Genomic DNA, 13,054 nt, shown 5'->3' with positions numbered 1-13,054 from the left:
CGACCGTGGTCTGTCACCGTATTCAACATCTGAGTCCAGCCTCCGTTGTAGTTTGAAAGACGTGTTTGCGTCACATCCAACCTAATCCTCCACTAGCATCAGCATCGCTGTCATCAGTATTTCCAAGGACAAAAACCCATATACAACCTTGTTTTGGGATAAAGTGTCATATAAATTATAGTTTATGTTCAACTTAACTGGAAATATGTCCTCTGTCTCTCTGGTACTGGATGATGGTTGCAAGCAAAACTCACTTTGTTTGCACAGTTCTTGATTTGGATGAGTTTACAAATACTTACGATGTAATCTGGGAAAATGAAAGCGTTTTGTATTCTAAAATCTAGGGATCAGAAACCTGCGCCCATGATGAGATGAATTTATCTTTAACATTCAGCGCGACTTCATTACTAAACATAAATACAGTGAAGGAGCGATGTACCTGTGATAATCACAGATAACTGACAAAAATATCATGGAGTGAGTGATAAAAGTGAAAGGGTTTCAATCTTTTTGTCAGTTTTAGTAAATGAATACTAAATAATTCAATAATATTCATTTCAGTTCTATAGGATTACGGCGGGCACGTTCCTCTTTTGCTGCATGTGTTGCAAAAAATATCGCACCCACTTTAGACTAAGTTCAAGCCACTTGTCCATCAAATACATTATGATATTGAAATCCTAAAAATAATCCTGAAACTAAGCCTTTTATAAAGGGTCAAAGAGGAAGAGCAGCTCGATGTGGTTTAGCCTTCAGCACTGCGAGCACGACGCGGCTCTGTGAAAGCACTCATCACTGGGCTGTGAAGACGCGTACAGTGTATAACTTTGCTTTCTTACATGAAATGAAATTGTCTTCAAATAATTCACAGCTCCAAAACACCTCAGTACAAGGTTATATCACGCTGTTCCCCAGCTGGATCTGTATGGGGAGGTAAAGACAATGGAGCTCATATTTAAAACCTCCTGTGATTACATTTATTGCTGTGAGATGTGTGAAGGCTTAAATGAAAGAGCAGACGACGACGGCTGTTGCTCTGATACTAGAATTTTTTTATTTTATTTTTTACAGGAGGTACACAAAGGGAAAACAACATGATTATGTTTGATTTGAAGCTCCGGCTGACGTTGACGCATGACATTTGTAATTTGCACATTTTACCACCAGGAGGTTCAGTGGCTCCTCAGCTTCAAGAAATATTGAGCATGAAGCTTTTCTTCAGAATGTCACAACTGACACCTTTAACCTTTTGTCTAACAGGATTGAATGAAAGGTTAATAGCATGTAAATTATGTTGGAGAAACCCAACATCGTGTTACCTTGTTTCTGGATCATATCAACTTACCAGTCCATAGCAACACCTATATAATGAATGCAGCGTATGTGTGAACTCTTATTTAAAGAAATATAGACGAAATATCAGAAACATCTCTGTGCATGACACAGTACAACTCATCAGTCTCCAAAATGACACCTTAAAAGATTCGGTACATGACAGTATTGACGTACTTTACTGCAGTGCAATGACCACATTAGTTTTATCTTTTTGTGAGTTTATATCTGTTCAGCATGGTGAAAACCGCACATGCTCAGTTTAGGGTTCTGACAACACATTTCCTTGAAAATGAATATCCAAATTATAAATATATGCACGTTACTCAAGAGTTTCAGGGCCTTGAAAGGTTCTCTGTGTTATACTTGATTATCATCCTTCCCCAGACATGATTAACATCCTTAAAAATAAGAGAAGCTGAAATTATTCTCATCTCAGTGATTAAAATGGTTGAATAAAATCCAAGATGTAGGCTATGTGATGATGAAATTATAATTTTGCGCGAGGCTGACACATCACTTTTTCTCACATCTGTAGAAAATGTATTAAATGTGTCATACTAAATATATTTATTACTCATGCTATTCATCTATTAATGGTATTAATTGATTCAAGGCTGATCACTTCATGCAGAAATATTATTGGCAAATAAAGAGCAGCGCTCATGAATGCATTTAATTCACATGGTCTCAAATATTGCTGTAGCGCTTATAAAAGCTCAACAGTAGCGGGTGTTTGTGACTAACAGGGAAGTGATGAGCTAAAGAACAAGCTGTCTTGGTTTACAACTTCTAGCCCACTGACCATTATCATCCAAATAAATGACTCTTCATTAACATAACATTAAATTTTCAAGCTGTTGTAACAGACAGACAAACTGGACATGATGCATATTAATATTACTGTATATCAACCAAAAGTATTACATTTTAATGAGCTTATTTATTAGTTCAGACACACTTTAATGTCAAATTCCCCCAGAATGTGTTTCATCTCCCAAGCTCAGCTCTTATAATAAACACATCTCTCCAGATAATGGGTCAATTTCACAAACAACTGCAGCTCCAATCATTTGCGTTATTATGTCATTTAGTAATGACATCTATGACTGATTTTTGGGAAGATTAACACTCTTCCTGAGGGTTTGCACACATTACTATGATTATACAGCATAATTGAATGAATAGTTTGTGAAAACTGAGTGATAAAAAGAAATCACATGCACTATATGATGACTAAATTTGTAATTGGGAATATTAAGGGGTACATTCAATCTGCATTTATTCGGAGTATTTTAAGAAAGGTTATAGCCTAAAGGGATGATTTTCTCTGGGCCTGTGTTCTCGGCTATTTGCAGCCTGGGGAATAACCTCCCATAGAGACTGGAACTTTTAATATTACGGTTCACACTGGTGTGGGAGTGGAGGTGGGTAGGTTACTGTGGTAAACGGCATTACTGGGTGAAGATCCGGGTTTGAACTCAACATGTAACTAATCCGCTATGAGTCTATACGACTGTCCGTCAACCCCGCTCGTGCTACCCGGAAATGTTGCAAGGGCCGGAAAGGACCGATGTTAAGGGAGCACACGTCACTCACTTTTACCCAAAAATATTATCACCGACCATCCAAATTTTCTCCGCCGTCGAATTTTCATTGCAAAAGTTCCCCGTCCGCGCAAACGTTCGTAAACAAATGGTATGAAGACAATAGCGGCATTCGTCGGCGTTGATTTGTGCGGGGATCGGTGTTCGCGTTTATCCAGCTCAGTGTCGGTGAAAATGGCTCTGGCTAACGACTGGAAAACAGCACGCAGAAATGGAAGCGGACGATAGCTAGCTAGGCGGTAAGAAGAAGGCGTGACAGGCCTCATCCATCTGCAACTGTGCTCTGCAACTGGAAGCCGAGGTAAACATTTTCCAAATATAGGTTAAGCAGATGTACAAGTTAGCATTAGCATCCGAACGATTGTCTGCATGTATTTAATATTACGGCTAGGATTGATGGCTAACGTTAGCAAACAGTGGTTTTTGTGGGTTTCTAGATTGCGTGTGGCTCCAATTAGCTCGTCGAGCCAGTGTAAAATGTGTTTCTAGAAAGAACCGTTAAGTTTTGAAAGCAAGCGTGTCCAATGTTTGGGTTTTTCTTGAAAGGTTAATCACTTCTATTACTAGATGGCTTCCCCAGCGCATCCGTTGTTACTTGTTAACGTCCCGCTAATGTTTACATTGGGCAGCGAGTGTTGCTCTGCTGTTAATCTGAGCATTTCTGTTCTTTTTCTCAGGATTGCTGATTTACAATAAAATGAGAGGCATTCTAATTTGCGATATAATATCTCCCTCATCTGCCAGGGGAACGTACTTTCCTATTGGTTCATCGGATCGATTAGAGGAAACGGTAAGAAAACAAGAGGTGAGCGTATCGAAATCCAAAGTAATTGGAGTTTGGCCGGATCACCTTTTTGTCTCTCCAGTGATAAAAAAATATTGGGAACGGCCATGTAAATAACTTTATTCAGTGCATTTTTTTTTAGTATCGTGCGGTGTTTTGGAATACTTAGTAAAATTTTTATTTGTAACATTGTCCAACATTAAAATTTCACTCGATGCAGTTAATAAACTCCGTTTCTTTGTTTATTTAAGTGAGGGAAAAAATCTTTTAATTTCTATTGTGGAATGTTATTTTTTTAATTTGAAACTTCACATTGTAAATACCATTGAAGTGATAAGAGCTAAGTGTCATGTATGGATAATGCAGAATTAATTGCAACCAATATTAAATAGATGTAATATCATTATGCAGCCCGATTTTGAGCAAAGACTGAAATGATTATTGTTGTAATTAGCGCTTGTATTAAGTTGGGACCACCTTGTAATAAATGAACCAATACAGACATGAAAAAAATCATTGGTGCACCGGGGGACTATTTTCAGTCCCAAAAAATGTTCTTGACAGCAAGGATTGGATGAAAATAATTACTATTCTTTGCAGGAAAATTTGGCCTGCAATTAAACACATTTATTAAGGCTTTCCAGTGTGTGTGATTCAACGCAATGAATAATTTGATGCTGAAAAGGTAAATCTGGGTAAGGACTGACACTAAAACTCTCTAAAAGCGGGAAAAACATATGATATTAATAAAATACATGATGGACGTGGGTCCCTTTGGTTTCACTACACGAACAGTGTAAAATCATAAAACACAAAAAGAATATTTTCAAAGGGTTGCAGCCACAGAGGGCACTTCCTCGTCAGTTGTTTTTACCATGATGCAAAATACATAAATTGCCGTAGGAGAATAGTTGAGTTTATGACTGTTATCAAATTGGATTTTCTTTTGAAATTAAAATTGTATATTATTTCCAATCAATAGATTCATATTAACCCCATAGTAGATATTATAGTAATGACTGTGAGACTGAACTTTCGTCATTTTTGGTGTACTTCAATCCAGCAGAACCACCTCATGGTAAATGATTAAAAAAAAAAAAAAAAAGGAAATATTCAGTATGATAGATCTGATGAGGCGGCTGAAAAAGAAGAAATGTCTTTAAATTGTTATATCCTTGTGTATCTTCCTCTCATTTACATTCTGTGCTCAACTTTTTCATTTTAACTGAATAGGATTATACAGTGATCATTTATCTCACTTAAACATAAAGGCTGCTTGAGTTGTGGCCACGTGGCACGGTTAAATAGAAAGGGATTACAAGATCAATAAACTTGTGTAAGGCTATAAGATGGCCGTATGAATAAGAAACCACATTGTGACAAATTATGTTGTTATCTTGGTGGCTGAGTCTCTTGTGTAAACTACTGTGCATCTACGCTTAATTTAATAGGGATACATAGATGAGATTAATGCTGAGTAATACAGTGAAACAGTCTTGCAGTCTATCCTCCCTTTATGAGGATTATAATGTTTAGCTTTCATTGACGCAAGCGTTGGATTTATTTTAACGATAATTCGGGAGTTAGTAACTCGTGTTACTGAACTCTTTTGAAAGTATTCTGAATATGTGGTCCAACCTAATTCATTTGAATGGACTGGCTATAGTTTAGGAACATCTAGAACCCAGTATAATTGAACAGAACCACAATTTGCATCCTCCAGAATAACGATGAGAAGGAATCTGCTCTTCTCTCACACTGATTCAGTGAAAACTGAACATCATAATCTTCAAATTTAGAGGGCTTTGTTGCAGGGCTGCTGTATTACTCTATAGTAGTCTTATTAATAGTTACCAAATAAATTTGCAAGTGATTGAAAATACGATTTTCCTTAATGTGAGGGGTGGGGCAAATGTGTTATTAGTAAAGACTAATTGAATGAAATGAAAGCATTTCAACAAGATTATCCTTCTATGACCTTTATCTCTTTTTGAACTTTGTTTTTCAGCTTTAGGAGCGTCTTGGCTGAACGCAGATGAGGAGTCTTGCTTAGATGAAGGAAAATGTCAATGCAGTAACTCTCAAAGGGAACACGAAGATGTCAATTGAACTGCCTCTCAGTAAAAGTTATTGTAAGCAATTTTGAAATTAGACGGAACTTGTCAAAAAGACACTTTTACCCTTTGATCTCCTCAGCCACCCCACTGCTTTTGGAAGTAATTTGTGAGCAGTGGATGATCAAGAGAGAGTTACAACAGCCAAACTATACAGTCCGGAGAAACAAATTTAAGATTCAGCTGACATTCAAGTATTTCTGGAAGAAACGGTAGCATAAACTCTCATTAGTACTAAGTTTGTCTCTCACCAGTCTGTGGTGGGACCTTTTTGCCGCTCCTCGTGCTGGAGGTTTGGCCCTGCACCCCTATGTGCCAGTGAGTGGGAAATGTTCCAATTTGGAAAATACAATTTGGACATTATAGAGATGTTAAGTGGGCATCAGGCCCACCAATTCAAAGGCCTTGGTTTAGATCGACAACTACAGCATCAACAGCAAGTGCAACTTCACCAGCATCAACTCCAGCAGCAGCAGCAGCAGCAGGCTGAATCTTCTGGAGCTCTTCTGTCTGGACTTGGCTTGGGCCCCCTGCAGGGGTCTAGAGGTAACGCCTTTTCTGATTCTGCCTCCATTTTTGCCAAGATGAGTGCCCCTCCTCCCCCACCTTTACAACAACAACCTTCCTCATCTCAGAGCTCACGTTCAAAGTCAAGCAAGATGAGCAGCAGCAGCTCAAGCCATTCCTCAGGCTATCCACAGTTCCTGCGCTCTTTCCACCCGTCTGAGGCAGCACTAGCACAGGAGCAGTTACACCCAGGTGTAGGCCGCTTTGAGCACTTTGCAGGGGGAAGTAGCAGTAGTGGGAGTGCTGGGGGATTAGGAGGATTAGTAACATCAGCACCTCCACCCCCTCCTCCTCTACATCCTGGCCTCTCTGTTCCCCAAGCATCACCAGGCCCCTCCTCTTCCTCTCCTTCCCCTTCAACCTCTGTGGCCACTTCTAACAACCCTTCTAGCAGCAGTGCAGTCAGCTCATTGGGACACCAGTTGGTTGGGGCCCAGTCTGATGCACGGAGCCTTCACCAACAGTTTAGTTGCATGTTAGCTGCTAATCAGTATTTCCTCTCTGGGGTGCCTACTAATGCTAGTTTAGAGCAATTTCTTGTACAACAGGGAACCCATAACCACTTAGGTATTGGTTTAAGTCAGACAGGTGGGGAGCCTAGCACTAGTCTTGCTCCCCCTCCTGCATTGCATTCTTCTCACTCACATGGCCACTCCACTACCCAGCCACAGCAGGCGCCACAGCAGCCCCCTCAGCAGCAACAGCTTCCACCTCACACCCTGTCTCATCCTCACTCTCATTCTCATCCTCACCACCCGCTCCACCCAGGCTCCCAGCCCTCCTCGCTGGGTGGCTTTGACTTCCAGGGCATCCCTGTTCTCTCATCAAATCAGATAGCTTCTCTGATGCAGCAGGAAGCAGGTTTGCCCCTCCCCTTGCCACTACATTTATCCTTGTCCAAGGATGATGGTAAAGGGGAAAGTGGTGGTGGAACGAGTAGTAGTGGTAGCAGTAGCAGCAGCAGTAGAAGGAAGAAAGCTATGGCTGGCTATTTGCCACAGAGAAAATCTGATAGCGCTAGTAATGGCAGCAGTAGCCATGGCCACAGTGGTAATCCTAGCACCAGTAGTAACGGTGGAGGGCTTGGCCATGGCCAGCCCCCAGCTTTAATTGGAAGTGGGGTTGGTATGTCAAATATGGGTGGAGATGCATCATCCCTTCTTGCTTCATCATCTTCATCCTCATCAGTAGTTTCTTCCTCCTCCTCATCTGCTCCCTCTTCCACTGCTGCCTCAGTACTGGTTACTAATGATTCTCACCTTTCTAAATCTGATAACCAGAGCTCAATGCAACCCAACACCACAGAGTCTGATACAGAACCCATTTATAGCTGTGGAGAGTGTGGCAAAAGCTTCCCTCACCTTTCAAGCCTTCGCAGGCATATGCGCATGCATGAGCCTACCACAGCTGGTACTAGCAAAACTGCCACTACTGGCCCAAATCCTGTTCACATTAAAACTCAGTCTGACCCAAGCCTCCCCCATTCGACCCAAGAATCTTCCCAATCCTCATCCAATTCTTGTCCTAGCCCAGACAAAATATTTCATTGCCCTGATTGTGGCAAAGGCTTTAAGAAAAAAGGGCACCTCCTGCAACATGGTGTATTACACTCTTCAGCCCGCCCATATGGCTGCTCCACCTGCTCGCGGGCTTTTAATCGTAGAGAGTCACTGACACGCCATGAGAAGATACATGAGGAAAAGCCATTCAGATGTCCTGCCTGTGGTCGTGCCTTCCGTGAGAGCACCTCTCTACTCAACCATGCTGCCTCAGGCACCTGCGGCAAGCCAGGTAGGGGACCCAAACAGCGGGGCAGCAAGACAGGAAATGATGGTGAGGACAGAGTTGGGGGAGGGGGTGGAGGAGGAGGTAATGGAGGAGGGGGAACTTATCAAAGCAATAGGGGGGTAATATATGGGAAAACTGAGGAAGAAGATGGTGTAATCATTGTGGGGGAAGGAGAACCAAAATCAGTTTTAGGATGTGATGGTCTGTTTCAAACTGGAAGGGGAGGGAATTCAAATGACAGGGACAGAACAGATGGTAAATACCCCACTGACTACTCTCGGAATCGTTACACAGGCTACCATGATGATCACCGTTCTCAAGGTAATCCATCTCCATGCTACTCTGGTGCCTCCCCCTGTGGAAGTGGGATGGCCGGCCCAGCTCTGAGAAAGGCACCCTTGGCCCCAACACTGCATCCACACTCTCAGAGCCACAACCAGCACCACCATCCGCAGCAACAGCCCCACCTGCCCCTATCTTCTCTACTGGATGACTCAGAGGATGATGTCACTAGCTCTGTCAATAATGCAATTTCTGCTATAACAGCTGCTAGCAACAGTGGAAATAGAGGGGATGATAGGGGAGACATCATAGGAGGTCTACTAGGTGGTCTTGGTTTAGGTCCTCTGGGTTCACCTTCTTCAACTTCTGGCATGGATAAGAATTTCAGAGGTGGTGGGAACCAGGATGCTCTGAGCAGCAACTCACAGAATCCTGCTGCTAAGCCAAAACGGCCTCGCAAACCCAGAGCCAAGAAAGATCCATCAGTTGGTGGTCAGCCCCCCAAGCGTAGGCAATACACTCCAAGAATGGGACCCAGTGGGCTCCCACGCACTCACCTTTGCAGTGTCTGTGGTAAAGGATTTGCACGCCGCGAGACTCTACGCAGGCATGACCGCATTCATACTGGAGAAAAGCCTCATCACTGCACTGTTTGTGGAAAATATTTTAGAGAGGCTTTTCACCTCAGCAAGCATCAAACAGTCCACTCTGGGGCAAAGAATTACAAATGCAGCATTTGCGGAAAGGAGTTTGGTTACTCCCAGAGTCTCAGGAGGCACAGTAAACTCCACCAGAAAGGGGAGATGGAAGAGGTGCCAACAACACCAGCTCCAGAGAACCTTAACAGCTTTAATCAAAACCCTCAATGTAGCGTGGCCCAAGACAGGAGCCAGAACCAAGCACCAAGCACCTCCTCCTATTACACCTACTCTCAAGATGTCAAGCCCCAAGATAACAATTCTCAGCCACCTCAGCCCCCGCCCCAACCCCAGCCCCATTCACAGGCCCAACCTCCACCACGACTTTACACATGTGCTATATGCTGGAAGTCCTTCCGCCATCACTTCCATCTGACTGCCCATCATCAGACAGTTCACGAAGGTGGGGGTGAAAAGCTCTTCTGCTGTGAGGTGTGTGGGAAAGCATTTGCTTACTCCAATAGCCTTACTCGACACAGGCAGTCACAGCATGGAATGACCCGCACTGAGCCGTCTAACCCTCAAGAAGGCAGCAGTGGTGCTGGAGACAACAGAGGTGGGAGTGATGTTAATCAGTCAACTTCAGAGAGCGAGGCTGCCACCAATGTCCTGCTACAGATGGCCCCTGCCGCCGAGGGCCACGGGACGCCGAGTCTCAGTGTGGTCACTCATAGCCACCAGCAGGCAACCCCACAACCACCTGCTGGTTATTCCCCCCTTTTTTATGATGCTGCAGCCACCCAGTCTTCAACATCTACCGCCCCATCTTACTCACAGCCTCTGCCTCCAAACTCAACAATCATGCCCCCACAGCACCCGCACTCCCCAGCCGGGGTGAAAGGAGAGCACATTTATCCAGCTGGATCTCGCAGCCGCACGCTTCACACTACAGCCCCTTTCCAGCCTCTTACGGAACTGCCCTCCACTGAACATCATCATCTACATCACCATCTTCATCACTCCCACCATCATCCCCATCATCAGTCAGGTACCCAGTCCCAACAACACCTTGACTGCAGCGTCCAGTTATCAAATGATGAAATGAGACGGCACAAGAAGAAAAAAAAAAAGTCCGACAGGAGAGATACGAGGGAAAATAAGTGGGAATCCCAAGATGTAGTCAGATTTGATGGAAGCAACAAGAAGAGAAAGATAAGCTGTACAATAAGAGGGCAGTCGAATAAGAAACATGGCTCCCTTCGCTTGACTATTAGGCGAGGAGGATCAGGTGGTGGTGGGTATAAGCTTGTCAACACTGGGGGGATGAAGGTGCAGATCCTGTCATCTCTAAAAGTTCCCGTGAAACGTTTTGGCTGCCCTATATGCCCCAATTCTGTGTTTTCCCGCAAAGCGGGGCTGCTAGTCCACATGGCAGTTAGACACCCGCAAAAAGCCACAACCACTCAGGAGCGACTTAGGTGCAGTGTATGTGGGAAGCAGTCTCACAGGCCTTTGGCAGCCTTCGTTCATCGGGCCTCCCATCATGCCAGAGGGACTTTCTCCTGCCAACGCTGCTCAGCTCGCTTCTGGAATGCTACACTTCTCCACAGGCACAAGGTGTCCTGCCGCCGCATGGCTAAAGGACTGCAGCGAGGAGATGGCAAAAGGCTGAAGCTTTCAAAGAGATCAGGAGAGACAGATGCCCAAGAGGGTCAGGGGGAGATGCCATTCCTACAGGGACCATACAGATACTGAGCATCCTGGTATCTGGGTGGCATTCAAGAGGGATATATCTGTTGAGAAGGGGAAAGTGAGAAATAAAGGGACTTAAAAAGGCATTTGTTGCCTTTAGGAGAATTTGCCTGGTGTCTGAGTTGACATCCACTCTGCTGACTATTAGAATGAGTGTGTTAACAACTACTGTAGAGCATCCTTTTAAGTATCACAGGAAATTCTTCCAGATTATTTTGGAAGGTGTTTCAAAGATGTGACTGTTTCCATAGCATCACTAACCCCTTAAGTGCATTGACACTATGCTTTGCTGACACTGTGCAGTTAATAGACATGTTTAGGTGAAATTACCTGCTAATGTATCTTTTCTCCCCATATCCTAACTAGAATCCCTGCTACACTTCTTGCTGTATGATAAACGTCTCTGCTGTGTACCTTGTCTTGTTGTTGTTCACGTAGCGGCTCTGAGGATTTTTTGTTTTTGTTTTTGTTTTTGTTTTTTTAATGTAAAGTGCATTTATTAGGAGTAGGGACATGGGGACAGAGACATTTGTTGATAGTTTGTCAGTGCATGTTTGTTCTCTGGTCAAGTTTTTTGCTGAGATGATATCACTCTCACAGTATGTGATGGCTTATACAGTATATCCCAAGACGTTTGTAGTGTAAAACTGGATTTGAAGGTTTCTCTATATTCCCTAGTGATTTAATCACACATAGATAAAATGTCAAAGTTGATGGTAATTAGTACACTGATCCCTCTCCTGCCAAAATGAAGAAACTTACAAAAAGCCTTGCTTGTTATGTTCATTTATTTCAGATATTCCTAGCTTTTATACCAAGAGATTGAAAACAGGTTAAACAAGTGGACTGTAACACATGTTTATCTCATGTTATTTGTATGCTCTTTTTAGCAGTGATTATTTCTACAGTACTTCACGGTGTGTTAAAGACATGGACCTATGATAGACGCAAATGTAATATTCCATGTATTTATGTATGTAACCAGTCTTCATCATGCCAATCTTATAATTAACCCCTTCTAACTTTTAGTTCTTGCTGTGTTGCAATCATATTCTTTTTGTCAAGCCTTTTTTTTTTCTTCTAAAGAAAAATTGTTTTAATTACCCTTTACTCACTTATGAAATGTTCATACCCCTTCCAAGCCTTTTCTTCTAAAGAAAAATGATAGTTTTAGTATATTTCTATCACATTTACTGAAAGTCAGTAGTTGATTATATTTCAGAAACGAATAAACCTTCAGTGTAATAATTTGTTTTCCCTTTCCTTTCTCGTCCAGAGTTACAAATGATCCAGACGTTGGTACAGATTGACACGTGGTAAACGTAACTGTCAACTGTCCGTATTTGGGTTTTCGGCCGATACTTCATGTCCTATGTGAATTTCATATAACACTGTGGTCTAAATTGATTTTTCAGAATGTAGTAATACATTGTATTATCAGGTTTACCCATGTTACTGGTCACGTGAGTGAAGCATAATTATTAGTTTTCAATCATAAATATTTACACTATATAATCCGTGTGGTTGAAGTGAAATAAATGGCTGTGTTAAGCCTCTTACTCCTTTTCCAGCTCCACAAGATGGCAGTAAAGAACACATTTACACTGTACTTTTGCCCTGGTGTGGAGTGTGGCAGTCACATGGATTTTACACTGATAGGGGGTAGTGGTTGTATGACTGTGAATTATGTGTCTGCTTGCTCTTAAATAAATAACAAAGTACACAAAATGCTTGAGCATTACTCAGTGACTGAGCAGTTGAATTTACCTACATTTGGAGTAAAAAAGAAAGTCACTGGATGAGCAGAAGTCAATTCTGGTTACATGCGTATATATTGGATATGATTTAAGGGTTTGAAGATTACAGTGTCTACACTCAGTCGTGTGATTGTGTTTACACTCAGGCGTGTGATTGTGTTGAGAAGTCTTGTCTATATACATGACAATGATTCACACGGATGGAAGTCTCACGTGGGGTGACAGCCTCCAAATTAAGATCCCACAACTATTCAAAAACAGGTGCTGCGAGAGCAGGGTGAAGGGCTCCGCTCTGTGTTTACTGTACATTAACATGTTTTATTTAAAAATCTGTTTATCCTGTTAATGTATGCATGTCCTTCTGGAAAAACAGACTTGAATTCCTGCGGCGCGCAGCTTTACATGTGCTCTGCAATTGTACAGTGGAGTAGGC

At 42.5% G+C, this 13,054-nt stretch overlaps 1 protein-coding gene across 4 annotated transcripts; it reads left to right on the top strand.

The window, feature by feature from the left end:
* Positions 1–2,853: 2,853 nt before the first annotated feature.
* On the top strand, positions 2,854–12,568 carry LOC147253236 (uncharacterized). Of its 4 annotated transcripts, none has more exons than XM_086218297.1 (4): positions 2,857–3,240; positions 3,617–3,729; positions 5,732–8,195; positions 8,487–12,567. In XM_086218297.1, exons 3-4 carry the CDS (start codon positions 6,167–6,169, stop codon positions 10,865–10,867), a joined length of 4,410 nt encoding a protein of 1,469 aa, XP_086074423.1. In that variant the 5' UTR covers positions 2,857–3,240; positions 3,617–3,729; positions 5,732–6,166; the 3' UTR covers positions 10,868–12,567. The 4 variants fall into 4 exon arrangements, with proteins under 4 accessions (XP_086074422.1, XP_086074421.1, XP_086074423.1 ...); XM_086218298.1 differs by having other exon boundaries at positions 2,864–3,240; positions 5,732–6,383; positions 8,487–12,559; XM_086218296.1 differs by having other exon boundaries at positions 2,854–3,240; positions 3,684–3,729; positions 5,732–12,568.
* The last annotated feature ends 486 nt before the right edge of the window (positions 12,569–13,054 follow it).

Source organism: Aulostomus chinensis, chromosome 11, assembly GCF_037954235.1.
Source record: "Aulostomus chinensis isolate RoL2024-O1b breed Wild chromosome 11, RoL_Achi_v1.0, whole genome shotgun sequence".
Taxonomy (NCBI): domain Eukaryota; kingdom Metazoa; phylum Chordata; class Actinopteri; order Syngnathiformes; family Aulostomidae; genus Aulostomus; species Aulostomus chinensis.
Note: the sequence above shows the minus strand (reverse complement) of the source record. Positions and strands in the feature narration are given on the sequence as shown.